General features: G+C 43.7%; 1 protein-coding gene across 1 annotated transcript in view; it reads right to left on the bottom strand.

Annotated features, from left to right (window-relative positions):
* Positions 1 to 18,216, bottom strand: part of LOC308302728 (ubiquitin carboxyl-terminal hydrolase 31-like) — a gene marked incomplete at both ends in the record, with an annotated part of 41,355 nt that extends 23,139 nt beyond the window's left edge. The window contains 4 exons of the mRNA XM_080747015.1: positions 1,445 to 1,533; positions 3,246 to 3,383; positions 15,519 to 15,884; positions 17,968 to 18,216. Coding sequence (XP_080603141.1) covers positions 1,445 to 1,533; positions 3,246 to 3,383; positions 15,519 to 15,884; positions 17,968 to 18,216 — 842 coding nt within the window. The remainder of the gene's footprint in view (positions 1 to 1,444; positions 1,534 to 3,245; positions 3,384 to 15,518; positions 15,885 to 17,967) is intronic.
* Positions 18,217 to 20,057: the final 1,841 nt, after the last annotated feature.

The following is a 20,057-nucleotide window of genomic DNA, read 5'->3' as shown; positions in this document are numbered from 1 at the left end:
GCTTTGAAAAACCTTTGCAATCCGATTCCATATTCTTAGGGAATTATGAAGGTTAAAACAATTACATGACAGCCTTAACAGCAGCGGAGGAAGGTAACCAAGTAGATGTACTCACCTACTGCAGTAGGGCATTCACGAATAGTGATTTTTTGTATTCGAATTATTCGACCTCAAAGGCGTTGCGAGGCGTTGTGAGCATGTAGATCTGCTATTTTCACAACATTTATCTGCTGAACCGAGTCACATTAAATGTAATACCTACAATTCCAAGTGCTTGTCAGGGTGGGGGTCCCCAGTTCAAATACACCAGGGACATTGACAACTCATACTTATGACTTCCTATCTAGCCAAGCTTTATAAACTATATATATATTTTTTATGAGAAAACAATAATAATAAAGAAAAAAGGAATATTCGACTTTGGTGAACAACGTCGAATAGTGACTTTGATATTCGAATATTCAAATATTTGGTGAATGCCCTAGTACTCAGGTATTTGTACATTACTTGAGAATGTCCAATTTCCAATACTTTAACTTCTACCACTTTTTCGAGTCACGTGTTCAAATACTGGATTCTGATTGGCTAAATTCCGGAGGTTATGAGAGAACTACTGCCGCAAAGTTGTGTGAGGACTTGTCCGAGATCAATGAGCCTCAGTGTACATCCGGGGACTTCAGGAGGTAGTCGGAACACCTTTCCCCCAACCAACAAATGACCGTGGCAACGGTCCTATGTTCACTAACGTGCATGCTATAGTCGCCGATTTATTTGGATCCAATGCAATCCGCCAACTTTAAAGCCCCTTTTCTCTGAACCTATGCCTTTCTGGAAGCGAACAGCCTCTATTTACGGCCGGAACGGTACTTCTAACTGACGTTAGCTTAGCTGTAAGCTAGACGCATGGATTAGTATGGAGTTGGCGCCATCTGTTGGTGAGTAGAAGATGTTGTTGGTGGAACTATCTGCTGTCTCGCGGAAGTTTTATAGGCAATAATGATTGTAACTTAAGATCCTTGCAAGTTACAACTATGTGTTTTCTTTCATGTATAAGGGAAAAAGTGGTAGAAAAGCTATTTACCACTCGGGGTCGGACATTATGCTCTGATAATGTCCTGTGTTAGGGTGTTATCGGACTCGGCTTCGCCTCGTCCGATAACACCCTAACACAGGACATTATCAGAGCATAATGTCCTCTCACTCGGGGTAAATTGCTTACTTCTAACTTCACTACATCTGTGAATGTTGGTGATGTTGCCTCTCGGCGGGCAGCGGGGCTCTAAAAGCGGGGGGGGGCTTGCCACCTTTCTCCGCACCGCTCCCCGTAGCGGGGTGTGTCAGCGGCACTTTAACTTTTAAAAAAAAAATGAAAGTACTTTTTCCACCACTGGGAAACAGGAGTGCAGGAAAAGAGCTTCTCAAATTAGACGGTGAGGTTGCTGACCTGTGTTGAGCCTGAAACAGCTCCTGTACGAAGGACGCAGGCGCTGGGAGAGGAGATCCCTCAGGGTTGCTCTCTTCTTCTAGCGGAGGCTGGAGACATTCACACACATTTACAATGGCCATTAGCAGGGACACACAGGGGCAGGGCAGTGTTTTTGTCGACTAAAACTATGACGAAAAATGTTTGTCGACTGTGTTTTTTTCACTGACGAAAACTAAATAAAAACGAAATAAAAACTAAGCTGTGATGACTAAAACTAAGGCTAAAAATATTGACAATTTCGTCAACAAAATAAAAACTAGACTAAAACGTTAGGGAGGGACTAGTGGAGAAGAGAGTCATTTTGTTTGGTTTCTCTCAGGTGTTGTGTACTGAAAATAGCCGATCTACAAGCGTGACGCGTTGTGAGCTTGTAGATCTGCTATTTTCAGCGCACAAAAAATTAAGTAAAATCAGTCATGATACCATCAAGGCTTGCCAAAATACATTTTAGTCGACTAAATCAACTGTAGATTTAGTCGCCTAAAATCTTATGATATTTAGTCGACTAAAATTAGACCAAAACTAAAACTTTTCAGGTGACAAAATTATGACTACAACTAAATCAAAATCTGCTGTCAAAAACAACACTGGAGCAGGGGTGTCGCACCAAATTCTGGGCCCTGGGTACAGGGATTCCCTGCGGGCCCCCCATGAATGTTCTTCATAGGGGGAACTGGGAACGCATTATTATTTATTACGCATTATTTTGTGCTTTAACTACTGAAAAATAGCAGATATACAAGCGAACAGCGCGGCACAAGTGTCACGCTGCGAGCTTGTAGATCTGCTATTTTTCAAAAATCGTGAACAATTGTGCAAGTCTTTGAATATTTCAAATCCTTCTATGTTTTTTTTTTGAAAAACCTATGTTTCTATGTCAGTGGTGCTCAAACCTTTTCATGTGAAGGACCCCCAAAATGACATGTATTTGGCCACGGACCCCCATCTCAAAATATTTAGTTCCAGGGACTCCCCAGAAGCAAAATTTGAATTACATATATTCAAGAATTTGCACACATTTTCAAGACTTTTCAAACATAGCAGGCACTCGGTGCCGCGCGGTGAACTTGTATATCTGCTATTTTTCAATAGCTAAAGACCTAGGGCCCTAGTAGGTCTACAAGCACACAATGCCTCGCGTTGTGTGCTTGTAGATCTGCAGACTATTATACATTAAAAACGTAGTCTTAGAAGACACAAAGACATGGTTTACTTGCGTATATTGCTGAATATAGAATTGTCCAAATTATGATGTACATAATCTTTTTTCTCTTTTTTTTACCTTCCTGTAGGGGTGCAACAATTAATCAAATAATCGTAATTGAATCGATTAATAAATGACTTGCCAACTAATTTAGTAATTGTTATCGAATTGCCAACTAATCGCTGGAATTCTTTATGATACCGTGCCGAAATATAGGGTCAAAAACCCAAAATATGACTTGAATATCTATTTTTAAATTACCTATTTGAAAAGAATACTGTTACCCTTTAGCCTGACAAAATGACAAATGTGTAGCTATTTTTTTATCAATTGTATGCCGTCAAAGCAACCTAATCGGCAGCTGAGCAAAACAAAATGATGTATTTTTGAACGAATTATTCATCTTTAATGTATTTTAATGTCGAAAAGAACCTAATTTAGAAGAAGTCTAATTTACAAGGTCATAGCTAAATAAGTGCCATAATCTGATTAATCAATTAAATAATCGTCCGAATAATGGATTAAGAAAAGAATGGTCATAGTTTGCAGCACTACCTTCCTGGGGGGTCTGCTGTCAGGGTGGACGATGTTATTGAGGTCTTCGTGAACTCGGTCCAGCAGCCACAGCAGGAACTCCTGGGCGTCGTGTTGGGCGTTCCCCCGGAACTGGAGGGCACTCTTGGACACCACGTTCTGGAGCACACAGAGGGGGGAAAAACATAGACTGTAAAAAATATATGGACAAAGCGAAGCCATTGGTTTCTATGCAGCGCAAATGACGCATTTTGGGTCCTTGGCATGGGTGTCGCCATCATAGATTGTAAAAGCACCAGAGGATGCTATTGGCTGCCAACAGTCACGTGCAACCGCAGGGATACATGGGAGAATGTGGCCGGAGCCTCCCGAAATAAAGCACACGAAGAAGAACACAGCCGGCTGGTATCAGCGTAGTTGGCCACGCCCCCCGCAACTTTATCATCAATTTTAACATAAATGGGACAGTATTTTCACAAAACGCATATCATGGTGATTGAAAGGCAATTTTTAACTAGCGATAGAACCATAAAGTATTTATGAAAATGTTAATTAAGGTTAGAAAACGAAAGGGGAAAATGAATGGGGTCCAATGGAGCTCAGCGACACTCGCGGCCAATCGTAGGAACCTTTAGTTCCGGGTGTTTCATGTTAAATCTGGGCCCCTGGAAAAAAGAAAAAAAAACACAACTGCGATACACACAGACCCGTCAGATTCTATAGCGAGCAGCTTCTGGAAAAACAGAAAGCATTTTTAAACCGGCACCATTTCTCTTCCTATCACAGCGAGCCCCGTCATGAAATATTCAGCAGGCTCTTTTTTTATTTTTCCCAGGATGCCGCGGTCAGCGTTATTCCTGAAGGTTGGTGGTGGAGGTGACGGAGACGTGGGTGGTGGTTGCGACGAGGGCCTGGGAGAGGCCTCAGGGGCGTCAATTGGGTATGGAAGGGGTATGCAGCTGCCATACCCTGGGTCCAGGGGGGAAAATAAAAGTCACTTTTAAATATAAATCCATGAATGTCTCTTTGTCTATCTGCGCTGGTTAGTATGTTGTTAAATTACAATAAAATAACTACAAATGCAAAATTTAACAAGGTATTATGATTATATTCTCCACACTTGTATTCTCCGCGCAGCGTGAGGCGTTGTGAGCATCTAGATCTGCTATTTTCACGATAGAACCGTGTTATACAAAATGTAATGCCTCTTTTCCATGAGGACTCCCATCTTTGCCATACCCTAGCTTTTGCTGAACTGACGCCACTGTGAGGCCTCGTCCACGCAGACACACCCAGCGATGGCTGTGACGCTGGCCACTGACAGCGGTGTGGAAAAAGTACTCAAAATCTTTTGCTTAAATAGGCCTAGAATTATTGAATGCTTTAACCAGTGAAAAATAGCAGATATACAAGCTCACAGCGCGGCACCGAGTGCCGTGCTGCGAGCTTGTAGATCTGCTATTTTTGAAAAAGTCGTGGAAATGTGTGCAAATCTTCGAATATATGTATTTTCAAAGTGAACGTTTGTAACTCAAATTTTGCTTCTGGGGGGTCCCTGGAATTAAATATTTTGAGATAAGGGTCCGTGGCCAAATAAATATAATTTTGGGGGTCCTTCACATGAAAAGGTTTGAGAACCACTGACAGTAGTCTCTCAAGAACAGACTAACTGAGCTCCAGTTAAGTGAAAAGCACCTTTTCTTTGACGATGGCTAGCCAGATTGCTGACGTAGAAACATTTCTATTATATTTACAAAAATAGCAGATCTACAAGCGCTGCAAGCTTGTATATCTGCTATTTTTCAATAGTTAAAGCATAAAATAATGACACAGAATAATGTGTACCCGTTCTAAATGGGTTAACCCATTTAGGCTTAGAATTATTTAATGATTTAACTATCAAGTGTCGCGCTGTGAGCTTGTATATCTGCTATTTTGAAAAATCTTTTTAATCTTTTAAAAGCGAACATTTGTAACTCAAATATTTACTTCTGGGTGGTCCCTGGAACAACATATTTTGAGATGGGGGGTCCGCCCGCGGTCAAAATACAGGTAATTTTGGGGGTCCTTGATGTGGCCAGTGGTCAGAGCTGTTCTATTTATATGTACATAAATGAAGACGCTTAAATGGTACGCATAGGCCTATGCAAAAGAAGTTGATATTGCGTCGGGCTAATAATATACACCGCTGATTTGAGTGATATACTGTATGCTATGCTCTGACCATGGATATCTGCACCATATTAAATAGCACACAGCATCATGGACGGAAAAGAGAGGTACTGTACTGTATTTCCTGAATTCAACCACATTTAGGTGATTTTGCATACTGAGTAGCCAGCCTACTAGTTTTATTATCAATCAAGCATTTCAATTAGGCCTATTGATTTAAAGAGGTGGTGTCATGATTTCCCCCCTCTAAAACATGATTATCAGGTATTATGATTATACTAGGAGGAAGATTTTTTCCAAAAAAGTATACAGAAAGAGTTGGGTTTTTATGTGGCCACACCCCCGGTTCATTAAGTATGCATGGATGTCATGGTGGGTGGTGACCCAGCTGAAGTTAGCCACACCCCACAGTGTTGGGTGAATGGTAATTAGGGGAGGAGTTGATTCTGTGATGTAAAAGTATCTGTGTTTTTTAACTGACACTTTTGACCACAGGCTGGCAGCCTCCAAGAGAAAACAAACAAATACCAAGAGAATACATAATTGCTCATAAAAACCACACCAGGGGGTCCAATGATGTACTTTCAACCTCCTAGACACATGAAAAACAGAAAAAGTACAAAACTATGGCACCACCTCTTTAAGAATCTGAATTGCTATTGTGTAGCACTGTAGCTTATACAGCAACATATACAACTAATGTATTTCTTCAATTATGACTGATTAACAAATCGACTGCCCACCAGGTGGCGCCAGTCATCCCCTCTGAGTGCCCCCATAGCACTTCCATAGAAGAATACGAGGCCCTGTTGCGTCAATGCATGCGTGATGACGTCACTTGGTCACATGAGCGCAGACAGGATGTTATTGTGTAACTTACTGTATGGGCTAGTGTTGATCATAGCTGTTCACTGCCGATCAAAATTTGGACATTTTGCCGCACGCGGCCACAGTTTTAGCCATAAAACAAACATCGGAGATAAAGGGCTTTAAAGATGGGGAAATGCATTGGAGTATACGGAGAAAAACGGCCGCGCGATGCTCTCAGCGTCGACTCGAAGCGACTAGCGGCTAATGGGCTACATCCAGGCGTAGCCCCGACCTAACGGTGAGATATAAAGTTATACTGTAATTACAGTAAACGCGTCCAACGCGTCGTGGGCCTCCAGCGACATCAGAGAAATTGTCGCGTAGACACCTCGTGGGCACCCGCTGTGTTAATGATGCATGCTCTCTCAGAGCAGAATAGTTTGGTGAGATTGGCATGTGTAAAATGTGACAAGGTTTGAGAACCATTGATTTAGAAGAGGGATGTAGAAGACATTTATAGAATCGGGTCAAAAGTACTCAAAGGCTTGCACACATGTTCACGATTTTTCAAAAAATAGCAGATCTACAAGCTCGCAGCGTGGCATACAGTATAAATACTCTGTTACAAGTAAAAGTCCGGAATTCAAAGTATACTTGAGTAAAAGTGCAAAAGTATCGGCATCAAAATGGGCCAAAAGTAGAAAGTACACGTTATGCAGAATGTCCCATTTCAAGTTTTCAAATGTATACAAATCTTTTGAAAATAGCCGATCTACAAGCCCACAATGCGTCGCATCGCGACACATTGTGAGCTTGTAGATCGGCTATTTTCAAATGGCCGAAATGTATATACTGTAGGCCTAGGGGTGAAGTTAATGCATGTTTTGTAATAATAATCAATCTACAAAATAACAAGTAGCTAAAGCCTTCATGCAAATGTCCGAGATGTAGTGGTGTAGAAGGGAACGTATTGGAAATTGTAAATACTCAAGTAAAGTAAAAACACCTCAAAATTGAGCTCGAGCCTAGCACTTAAAAGGATCCCTGGCTAGTAAGCCATGTAGGCCTTAAAGGTGATACACCATGAAATTTCACTTTTCCTATTTTAAAACCTTTTTTGGGGGTCCCACTAGCACCTTCTATCCTCACACAAGTCCCATTTCTGACCGTTGTGTCTTTCTCTGGTTTTGGGAAGGCGGAGGTTAAAAGCATCCCACGGGTTCTCAAAACACGCTGTCCAGATTGTTGTCCAGGGGGGCAAGCAGCGATGACGTCATAGATGCTTTTTGTGTGGTCAGGCCCATTTAAAATGGCGGTGTAAACAAGTTTTATATGTTGAATTAAACACTTTACAGGCAGGGCAAAACATCTTACTTGATATGAACAGAACAGAAAAGCACCACACTACTAACTACAGTTAATCTGAGTTTTAAATATTGTAAAGAGAACGTTGTTTTGACGTTCCATATTAACTCTATGGGCCCGACCACCCAAAAAGCATCTATGACGCCATCACTGCTTGCGACGGACACTGCAATGGCTCCCCCATGGGTTGAAAATATGAACATTTTTCTCTCAAAGGAAGATATTTTAAGTGTTTTAAATGGTATATTTTGGTTAAAGAGGGTTATTATAACATATTAAGGCCTACATGGCTTACTAGCCCCGGGATCCCTTTAAGTAAATGTACTTAGTTACTGTACACCACTGGCCACTGACGGTCACAGCAGCGCGTGCCCGCAGGGCCGCGGCAACCAAGTCACCGCCACTCGGAGCAGCAGGCCTATCAAATGTCACGGAAGGTCAAAGACGCGAGGAGACCGAGCATTACGGGCCTCTGAGCCTGCCTCGTGGGACACTCCCTGCTCCTCTCCTTCAAGCCATTACCGAGGCAGGACAACACTTTACCACTTAAAGTGCATGAAGCATTCCGTCCCGAGGCTTGAACGCAGGGAATACCCTCTTTAACCACTGAAGACCCTTTACGCCCTTGGCTAGTCTTAAAATACCGGCAGCTACATTTTCGTCCATGCCTTACCCCTTACCCCAGATTTTTTTTTGCCTTTTTTACTATTTTGAAATAAGCTCACTAGGGCTGTCACGATTATGACACTTTACATGACGATTAACTGTAACTCAAATAATTGCGATTAACGATTTAATTGAGTTTTTGTCGTTGACAATTACATCGTTTGGCTTTTATGCTTTGAAGTTGCACATGGTAGATATGACACATAACCGACATATTGGACAACTTTATACTTGACTAGATCTGCTTTTTCCACTATTTTTTACTTTAAAAAAATATATGAACATTTTTCAACATGGAAACGATTATGAAAATTATGAAAAATAATAATTAGACGATTATGTAATAATTGTGACAGCCATAACGCTCACAACTTGAAAGTATTTTAAAAAGTTTTTCAAAATAGTAAAAAAAAAAAAAAAAAAGAAGAAAGGCAGAGACGTTTTGAGACTCTGCATTGATTTATTAAAAAGGTTTCGGACAAAGGGACCTTTCTCAAGGCATCAACAGTTTGCGGAAGGCCATTTCCTGTTTCGGAATGACAATCCCCTGTGCCCCCCCCCCCCCCCCCCCCCCCCCCCCCACAGTTCCCCACCTAGAGACATAACGTGGTTGTCGGGTGACAACCTTGTATGTCCAAAACCGGTCGTTTTGCATTCATCATTTTAAAAATGATTTAAACTAGTGAAAACAGCAGATCTACAAGCAAACAACGCCTCGCGGTGCGAGGTGTTGTGTGCTTGTATATCTGCTGTTTTCACTACTTTTGTGCGAGGGCCTTGGATGATGAAGCAGGGCTTTACTTCGCGAAAGAACGTACACATTTGAGATACGAGGTGTCTGAACCAATCAGAAGGGACCAGCCCTTCAGGCGATGGAAAGTAAAATCTGCGTCATGTGATGCCTAATGTTTTGTTTGTAGCCATCATTAGCATCATTAGCATTATCATTAGGCTCCCTCTTGTGCAGAATGTTTGTTACCAAGTAGCTTATTATTCTAACCTACTGTATAATGTTTACATATACATATTCTATTGTGCTCATTGCGTTTACAATGAGTAATACATAGTTTGGAGTCATCTTGAATGAGATTCAAAACGGAGTAGCTTTGTAATTAAAATCAGCTGTGTTTGGAGGAATGTGCGGCAATGGGAATCAAACAGGTGAATGCAATCAAAGGTTAATTTATATTCAAAAAGTCTGTCTATGTCATCATGCAGCACGTTTCTGTTCACAGGAAATAATTAAGAATGGGCTATTTAGGGACAAAAATTGTTTATTTTCTATTTATTTGGCATCTAGTTTTAGGACTGCCCATATGATTACCACGGATAAGCTCTAAAAGTGTGAAATTTTTATTTTTCATTTCACTAGGTCTTTAAAAATGATAACTGTAGATTTTCATTTCATGTCTGCCTTTTTAAAATTGGGTAAATTATTTTGGGGGCAAAACTCATCCTGGCAAATTTGTTTGTATGTAGACTATGAGTTCAGTCCGCTTGGGTGGTACTTGAAAACAATGTTGCTCACACCAAATGTTCTGAGACCAAATGGATGTCTCGTTCCCTTGTGTAATCACCACTGATGTATTCCTAATGAGCAGTGCTAAGTGCTTTCAATAAAGCCTGATACTGTGGTCCAGGCACATGCACACATAGACATCAAAGGGGGCTTGAGCCCCTGACCTTTCATCCGTCTGTAAAAAGTGCCCTCTCCAGACCATGAATGTAGTTTTTTACTATGGTGAAAGAAACGCAAATGCCCTCTTTCCATGCCATACCTGAAGGCAGCGTTCAAGAGAATTGCCTTGTCCAAACTCCTGAACTTTAATGCAGCATCTAATGTTGAAAGAATTACCCTCTCTGTGTAGAAACTGACTTAAATCTTCTTAGTTCAGTGTGGTATCAAGCACCGAAAATAGCCGACCTCCAAGCTCACTGCGACGCGTTCTTGCGAGCTTGGAGGTCTGCTATTTTTTATATTTCCACCAAAAGGCCCTTTTAGAAATGTCAGCCCCTGCCTCTCTAATATTCTCTGCACGTCCCTGCTGGTCCAAGACAATAAGCTATGGAGCTGCAAGGCAACCTCACATGCGGTCACTGGGCCTCCTGTAATCTACACGAGCATCGGAAATGGCATGCTTCAGTGAACTTCAATTAACTGCATTTAAGTTTCTGATATATAGGGTTTGGGTAGCGCAGCAAAGAAAAATCGATTGAACGAAGCACAAGCTTTTTTCTTTCTTTTTCTTTTCTCCAAATACCTTAAAGGGAGAGTTCACTTTTTTTTTTTAAAGTGCATCTGGGTCAGCATGAATGGAAAGCATGTTCAGATCAGTCCAAAGAATAACGTGCCTCGGTCCTAAGGAGTTTCAAATATTTAGGAAGACATTCGCACACCTGAAATGCTTCTAACAGGTGCATGCGAGGGGGAAGAAACGCCTAAATGGGGTCATTGAAAAAGAAAAGGAACGGAATTATGTAAGGGTGGGTATTGGCAAGAATCTCGCGATGCAATACGTACCACGATACTTGGGTCACGATGCAATAGTATCACAATATATTGTGAATCTTTGCGATATGATACTATTGCGATATATCGCTTTAAAAGCTGAAGGCTCTACTTGTTTTCGTCGTTCGCAGCCATTTTCTCGAGAGACCTCACTCACTGAACCGTGGGAAGGGGAAGTAGCTACTATAGTACAGCGACATCCAGAGGCAGCGGAGTGTCAGGACCGGACTTCCACCATTGGTTCCTATGCATGGGAACATATTTTATGTTCCTCAAAGTATCGCGATACAACAGCCTGAATTTTCGATACAGTACTGGCAAATAAACTATTGCGATGTATTGCCACATCGATTATATTGCCCACCCCTAGAATTGTCCACACACTGCTTCAGTGTTGTGACCGGAAGGCAATGCTTGCTGAAGGCAATCACAGAGAAACTGTTCGGCCGCACTCACACAGACGCGTGAAACATCTTCTCCGTATCGTCTGAGAATGAGGGGGAAGTCCAATGCATTGTCAATGGAAGGTTGTTTGGTTTTTTTGTCGTTGCCGTGTCTCTTGCTCAACCGAAGGCTGTCTTTTGGCCAAGAGATACGGCAACGACAAAAAACCACGTGACCATCATTGACAATGCATTGGATCTTCCCCACCCCCACTCATTCTCAGACTACACGGACACGATAGCTGTCGCAACTGTGTGTAGCGCGCCTTAACCATTCCGTTGACATACACCAACCACAGCAATCAAACCCTGCCTCCATTGTCTCCAAATCCAAGCCCTGAAATGAATAAATGAAGGCACCCGGACCAGGATATTAAACCCATTTAGAACGAGTACACATTATTGTGTATCATTATTTTATGCTTTAACTATTGAAAAATAGTAGATATACAAGCTCACAGCGCGGCACCGAGTGCCGCACTGCGAGCTTGTAGATCTGCTATTTTTGAAAAATCTTGAAAATTTGAATTTTGACCCGATTCTATAAGTGTCTTTTGAATCATTCTAAGGTTTTTTGAAAAACCTATGTTTCTATGTCAGCAATCTGGTCCTTTTCACTTAAATGGAGCTCAGTTAGTCTGTTCTTGAGAGACTGCTATGTCAGTGGTTCTCAAACCTGTTCATGTGAAGGACCCCCAAAATGACATTGTATGTATTTGGCCACGGACCCCCCCATCTCAAAATATTTTGTTCCAGGGACCACCCAGAAGCAAAATTTTAGTTACAAACGTTTAGTTACATTATTCAAAGATTTGCACGCATTTTCATGACTTTTTCAAAAATAGCAGATCTACAAGCTCGCAGCGCGGCACTCGTGCCGCGCTGTGAGCTGGTATATCTGCTATTTTTCACTGGTTAAAGCATTCAATAATTCTAGGCCTAAATGGGCTAACCAGATAAAGATATAGAATATCCCGTCAGCGCTGTACTTCCTATTCGGAGGGAGTGCCTCGTGCCTGATGCCAGCTCACACCCTGGAATCAAGGCCTCGCGCTCTAAAGTGAATAATCTATATCGAATCGACAGATTGCACTCTGGCTGTCAACCAAGGGAGGAAGAAAGGGACAGGAATAGCAGCAGTGTCAGGAATAAGCAATGTTCAGTTCCCCTCTCCAATGTTTATTTTGAACCCATGAAATGGGACAGGAATCTGTCGAAAAGAAACAGGGAAACGACAGGCCCTGTTCCTTGATGAAAAGTAACATTTTGTGAATGTGACGGACTTTATTTGCAGCGCTGGGAAGAAAAGCCGCCTGTGTAGTCCTGATGAGGACAACTTGGTTCCAATCTGTTTAAAATGTTGCATTGAGGCTATATAGACTGGTGTTAGGATCATTCTAGAGGTGGGACATAGTAACACTGCGAATAGGCATTGAGGATACAGAAGTATAGTTGAAGTGGATTATTTTCCCCATCTGAACTTAACACTTTTAATGTTGACATTTTGGGGGGCTTACGAGTAGATCTTATTACATGTAAGCCCCCCAAAGTACACCGCAAAATCCTCAGTGTTAATTCTACTCTGAGATTTGTACAGCTGTAATAATGAACCAAAGTAGCCTACTTCCAAGGTACTGTAGCACAGTTTTAGTGAAATCGCCTGCAAAACCAGACCAGGCATAGGCTACCTGCGGAGAGTGGAGGAATAATGTGTTCAGTGTGTTTTATTGTCACGTGCATGTAGCCTACGGTATAGGCCCTACAAATCAAGGGCCATTATTTATTCAGCATTTGAGCCACAGACCACCATTTGATGAGAGTTAGCCTCTCAGACCCAAGACTTCGGATATTTTGCCATCGTCGGATAGGATTGTGTCCACAATTCCATGCTGTATTGATGTGGTACCATAGGGGAGATAACAGACACACGTTGATCTAAATAACAATTCTTCTAGGTTCTCTAATTGTGCAGACTTCTTGTAAATTAAGTAATGCATATGTTTAACAATAATTATGTAACTTATTAGAGCGTAAAATGAAACCTGGGTCCATTTGGTTTCATTTTACACTATCAAGTGCTTAAGATCTATAAGGGTTGGGTTCCTATAAGGGTCCTTTTAACTCTTCATCATTTAGCTGGGGACCACCTGGAACACCCTCAAGGACCACAGGTGGTACCCGGACCACTAGTTGAAGACCGCTGGTATAGGCTACAGCTGGCAGCAACATACAGTGACATTCCTGTACTCCACTTCAGAAAAAAAAAAAAAAACGCATGATAGACAGCAATAATTTAAAAACAACAGAACTCAGTCCAAAATGTTCAAACCACAGCTGAAAAACGTGCAGCCACTCATATAACAAAGGTAAAATCTCAACATCCCATTGGTCTGACAAAGGGTTAGGGTTAGGTTTTTGCGACCGTCAGGTCGCAGTTACTATCAAAACCTCCACCGGCTGTCAGTCTGTCTGTCAGTCTGTCAGTCACACGTCACACGTCACACTTTTGCCCTTCTCATATCTCCGCCACCGTTGCCCCGATCCATGCCAAAATTTGCACACACACTCCTTGGCTGCCAAACCACAATCTCTCTCCCCCCCCCCCCCCCCCCATTTCTCACACACCCCCATGAGGCCGATTCTTGCAAAACAAATTTTTGGACGCTGCTCCAACAAATTTTGCCCTAAAATCACGCATATCGGTACACAGTATGTCTACACTCATGTCATCAACATGGATCTGTCCCATATAGCGCCACCATCAGGCCGATTTTTACATGCGACCTGACGGTCGCTTATCTCCCGATTAGGGAGTGTTACTGGTAGGGTTAGGTTTTAGGGTTAGGTTTAGGCATAGTTTTACTGAGGTTAGGGTAAGGGTTAGGTTTAGGCATAGTTTTACTGAGGTTAGTGTAAGGGTTAGGTTTAGCCATAGTAGCATTCACCAGGTTAACATTCGCCAGGATAGCATTCATCACCAGCGTCGGCAGATTAGCATTTCACCAGGTCAGCATTCACCAGCGTTGGACGAAGGTGGCGTCGGGACTATCCAACGTCGTAATAACGCTACGCTCCCATAACCAGTGTTGGGAAAGTTCACTTTAAAAACGAACTAGTTCAAGTTCAAGTTCAGAACTTCTAAAATGAACTAGTTCATTTCTAGTTCATAATTCTATATTTTGAACTAAAGTTCATGGTTCCCCAAAATGAACTAAATTAGTTCTTTTTCGTTCGTTGTTGTTTAGACGTTAGTGCATGCTATTATTTGTCAAAATTATTGACAAAGCCCATATAGAACCACACACAGCAATAATTTCATCCAACTTAACATTGAGGTGCCCACAATATTTATGTGCCCACTGCCCAGTGCCCAGTCTTCCTGCACCCTTATTGTGAAGGGCTGAAGGCAGACATTTCTAAACCTGGCGCACAGCATGTTTCCGCGTTGGTTAAAATAGCTGATCTACAAGCTCACGTTGTCTCGTGGATGCAACGCATTGTGAGCTTGCAGATCAGCTATTTTCGCCGTACAACACATACGACAAGTATAGTCAGGCTTGCGAGACGTAACGAGGAGGAGATTCACAGTGCAGCTGCAGAGTGCAGACAGCACCGCATATCAACGTTCACGAGGAGCTGGGTGCAGTGCGTGCTATTGGAGCATGTGAATGAAAAGAGAGAGGAGAGGACAGACGACCGCGGAGGCGCGGACCGCCGCATGAACGGCCGACGAATGCCGACGAACGCCGTTTACGGGCGTCAGAATGACCGCGTTCGACAATATCGTTCATCAAGCGAAAACAATTACGTTCAGTTCACGTTCGCCCAAAATATGAACGTGTTCATGAACGATCGTTCTTTGAACGCGTTCGGGTACAACACTGCCCATAACATAACTCACCTAGCCTGGTTAATGAACCAGACCACACTACACCACCCCGTGGTGTAGTGTGGTCTGGAGCCTCACAATTGAGAATCCATTTCCACCAGCCACCAGAAAGGGTTAGCCAATCAGGGCTGTAGGCTGTGTGGATACAAAAACATTCCCCCCTCCCCCTCCCCTCTATGACAGGCATCAAAGAGGTAGTTGTCTTTGATGTTTCATTGATTAGAGAGAACACTAACAAGGTCACAGGCATCAAACAGGTAGTTGTCTTTGATGCTTTCATTGACACTAACAAGGTCTTGACACTTGTATGGCCCAATCAATTACCTTAGTGTGCAACCCCTTTGAAGTTCAAAGGGAAATGGAATATCTCCCTGCAATCCTAGACTCTCTTCCCAAACGAAGTGTGTGACAGAGGCTGGCACCGCCAGGCAAGAACTCACCTTGAACTCTCGGCTGTGCTGAGGGGTGTACTCGAAGGTCCACAGCGCCCGGACCAGGCCCGACAGCTGCTCGGTGACCTCGCCCGAGTCCTGCTGGCCGCCGCCGCCGCCGGCTTTCTTCTGCACCAGGACCCCGTTGGCGGTCTTGGACTTGTCCACGGAGCCGTTGGACCTGTCGTGGTTGCCGCCGGCGGCGGCCGTGTTGTTGGTGGTGGTCGCGGCGCCGCCGCCCGGGCCCTCTCCCTCCCCGCGGAACTGCTCCAGCGCCAGGTACTCGGCGAAGAGCTCCGTGTTGCTCAGGCACTGCAGGATGGCGTTCATGAAGCACGTGTTGCCGTGGTTCTTCAGGCCGGACACGCCCGGCACCTTGGTCGGCGGCGGGGAAAAAGTATACTTGCACGTTTTACTTAACCCATTTAGGCCTAGAATTATTGAATGCTTTAACCAGTGAAAAATAGCAGATATACAAGCTCACAGTGCCACGCTGCGAGCTTGTAGATCTGCTATTTTTGAAAAAGTCGTGAAAACGTGTGCAAATCTTTGAATATTATGTATTTTCAAAGCGAACGGTTGAAACTCAAAGCTTCTGGGTGGTCCCTGGAACTAAATATTTTGAGATGGGGGTCCGTGGCCAAATACATATCATTTTGGGGGTCCTTCACATGAAAAGGTTTGAGAACCACTGACATAGTAGTCTCTCAAGAACAGACTAACTGAGCGTTAAGTGAAAAGGACCTTTTCTTTGACGATGGCTGACACAGAAACAAATACGTTTTTCAAAAAATCTTAGAAGGATTCAAAAGACACTTATAGAATCGGGTCAATATTCTAATTTTCACGATTTTCCAAAAATAGCAGATCTACAAGCTCGCTGTGAGCTTGTATATCTGCTATTTTTCAATAGTTAAAGCATAAAATAATGATACACAATAATGTGTACCCGTTCTAATAAGTGGTCCCATAGTTTTGCACTTTTTTTTAGTTTTGTGTGTGTCTACGGAGTTAACATTACTCTAATAGACCACCGGGTGAGGTTATAATGTGCAAATTTGCCATGCCTATGTATTTGCCTCAGAGTCAAAAGGCCCAGTCAAAAAACACATATTTAATGACATCATAAAATCATCCCCTCCCCTTTTACCTTACACCCAACACTGTGGGTGTGGCTAACTTCAGCTGGGTCACCACCCACCTGACAACCAGGCATACTTAATGAACTGGTGGGTGTGGCCACATAAAAACATAATTTTAACAATTTCTGTACACTTTTTTGGAGAAGATCTTCCCCCTACTATAATCATAATACCTGATCATCATGTTTTAGGAGGGAACATTGTAGTGGAGTAAAAGTATGGATCCGAGATGTGGTGGAGTATAAGTAAAAGTATTGGAAATACTCAACAAAACACCTCAAATACTCGGCACAAGCACCTCAAAATTGCACAAGTACAGTGCTTGAGTAAATGCACTCAATCACTTAACAGCACAGTGGTTGAGCTTCAGTACCCCTTTTCCTGATTGCTGTATCCAAGGAATCGACAACAACATTTTGACCAGAAAATACTGACATCAAAAGTCCAGTTTATACATCAATATGTTGAAAATGAAAGTAAGTAGCCTGTTTCCTATTCAGTAACAGTAAAATTTGCACTTAATTTGGTTTAAAGCTTTACAGAGTAGCACGTTCACATACATTTGTCAATGTTTTACCATCAAACATAACAGTAAAATAAATGTTTCCATTTTCCATGTTCCCTCACGAACCCCCTGTAGTACCTTTGTAGTACCTTGGGTACGTGTACCAGGGCCTAGGGGTAGACGTGAAACATGACGGTCGTATCTCACAACCGTCATGGGACCGGGTTTACATGGGTTCGGGCAGAGCGACCTATTTCGCCATTTACAACTACACAAACATTCAGATTTCACAAACAAAGTGCTTAATAAAGTCTCACCCCTGTCTAATTATTATACCGCAAACTATAATTACCCGTATCCTCCGTATTCTTTAATAGGAAGCATTTTTATCCGATCGTTTTCTGTTTTCCCATGTATATCCGGACCGATTTTTGCAAGGCCACGCCCACATCTCAGTGCCCATAGATGGGGTTGGTGCGCATGGGGAACGCCAGGAAATACATGGGAAAACATAAAACGATCAGATAAAAAGCCTTCTTATTAAAGAATACAGAGGATACGGGTACCGTATTTAGACAGGTGTGAGACTTTAAGCACTTTGTGAAATCTGAATGTTTTTGTAGTTGTAAATGGCTAAATAAGTCGCTCTGCCCGAACCCATGTAAACCCGGTCCCATGACAGTCGTGAGTTACGACCGTCATGTTAAATTTGTAGTACCTTGGGTACGTGTACCCCTAGGTGTACGTGTACCACGTGCCCCTAGGGGTACACGTACCCCATTTGAGACACACTGCTTTACAACCACCGCACCTTGTCGCCGAAGAGCAGGAACCCCCCGCAGTCGCTGTCGTCGGACGGGACGGAGCCGGTGGTCGTGGGCAGGAACGCTGCGTCGTCCTTCTTGTCGGCGGCGGCGTGCTCCTCCGTGCCGAAGTGGGACAGCGTGGACAGCGTCCGGAGCACTCGGTTCATGAAGCTCCCCACGGAGCGCACCGAGCTCCGGCGGAAGAGCTTCTTGCTGAAGGACTTCTTCTCCTTGTTGCTGGTGGCTTTCGACATGGCTGCTCCGACTCCCGACAGTTATTAGGCCTGAATATTCCTGGACTTGGGGGGAGAGTAGAACCGCTGCTCCTACGCTTGGAGAGGAGCCAGCTTAGGTGCTTCGTTCGGGCATCTAGTGCGGATGCCTCCCGAGCGTCTCCCTATATAGGGAGGTCCTCGATGCGCGTCCCACCGTGGAGGAGACCCCCGTGGCAGACCAAAAGGACCAAACGGAGGGATTACATCTCCACGCTGGCCGGGGAGCGCCTGGGGATCCCCCCCGGATGCAAGTGGATAAGGTTGCTCAGGAGAGGGAGCGCTGGAACTATGTTACCCCTGCGACCCGATTCCAGATAAGCGGTTGAAGATGGATGGATGGGTCCCCCCTTTATTAGAGCGTTGCTAGTCCTGCCATTCCTACTTGGCGAGTCAACCAACCCGTGGCAGGTTCACCGATGTTCAAAACGTAGGCTATACACAGTAGACCAAATATAGACTCATGTTGTAGCTATAAAAACCTATGGGCTCCAAAAGCAGCAGCTAGCTCCGGGTAAGGGGATGGGGATGGGGGTGGGGGGACCATAATATTATCATGACAGCAACAGCAACAGGAACATAAAAGAGAGCCACGGGAAAATCAGCCCACTTGCAACACTGCGTCGGATTGCATAAACACCGCTCCATATGGAGAAGCCACCGGGGCAAGGTCCCGCTCCAAAGTGAATCATCTGGCTTCATCTGGACCTCTCATGTCGGTCCAGCGAGAGGAGAGGACACAGCAGGTGTCACATTATAGGGTTATTACGTGGAAGATAATTAGCTCTTGGTTGACCATCACAAATAAAAGATTCTCGTACACATCAACAGCAAAATCACCGTTTCAGTCAATCGAGATCCCATATCATGTTTTATTAAAACAACCCGCAGCTCCACCCTTTCGGGATATCTCGACGCTTTTTTTCACCGCGGTATGTGTGGCCGTTTGCGAAAAGAAAACACCATATTCTGATTGATTCCATGAATCGCGACACGGACGTCGGACGGACGCGCTCTGCTCCAGCTCCTATCCCTTCCCCACAGAGAGAGAGAGAGAGAGGGTCGTCCTCCCTCCGCAGATCTAGCAGACCAGCCGAGCCCGTCGCCCGCTCCTTGCGGGGATCATCTGGGGTTCGTTTGGGGAAAGAAGATAAGACGCCTCGGTGGTGTCTCCTCCATAAAGCAAGTTCTTCTCACAGCTGTCCCGTCCCGTCACGGCTCGTTTCCCCCCTCCACCAGCCTCCTCCTCCGGTGTTGATTCATCGCTAAGGCCGCTTTCTATCCTCCACCCTCACCTCTCCACCCTCACCTCCTCCTCCTCCTCCGCCTCCTCCTCCTCCGGTCTCCATCATCTGTAGTCTAGAGGCGGGACGTTCGCGAACGAATCGAGTCTTTTGAACGGCTCTTTGAAATGAACGGTGGGATCCGGTTCGCTGTGGGGAGCCGTTCCTTTTGTAAAATGAACAGTTGTGGGGAAAAAGTACAAACATTCTTTCTTTACTTTTGTAAAAGTACCAATACTGCAACGTGGAAATACTCTGCCACAAGTAGAAGTTTGGAATTAAAAAGCACTTGAGTAAAAGTAGCCTACAAGTGTCGGTATCAAAATGCACTTAAAATACCAATAGTAGAAAATAGTCATTATGCAGAATGTCCCATTTCACAGTTTTTCCAATGTAGAAAATGTAGAAAAATAATTTGAAAATAGCAGGTCTACAAGCTCACAATGTGTCGCAACGCGACGCATTGTGAGCTTGTAGATCGGCTATTTTCAAATGGCAGAAATGTTTATAGGGTTTAAGTAGCCTAATTTGTAATCGCAA

Source organism: Nannobrachium achirus, assembly GCF_963921795.1.
Source record: "Nannobrachium achirus genome assembly, chromosome: 18".
Taxonomy (NCBI): Eukaryota; Metazoa; Chordata; class Actinopteri; order Myctophiformes; family Myctophidae; genus Nannobrachium; species Nannobrachium achirus.
The sequence above is the reverse complement of the archived record's forward strand: the minus strand, read 5'-3'. Positions and strand labels throughout refer to the sequence as shown.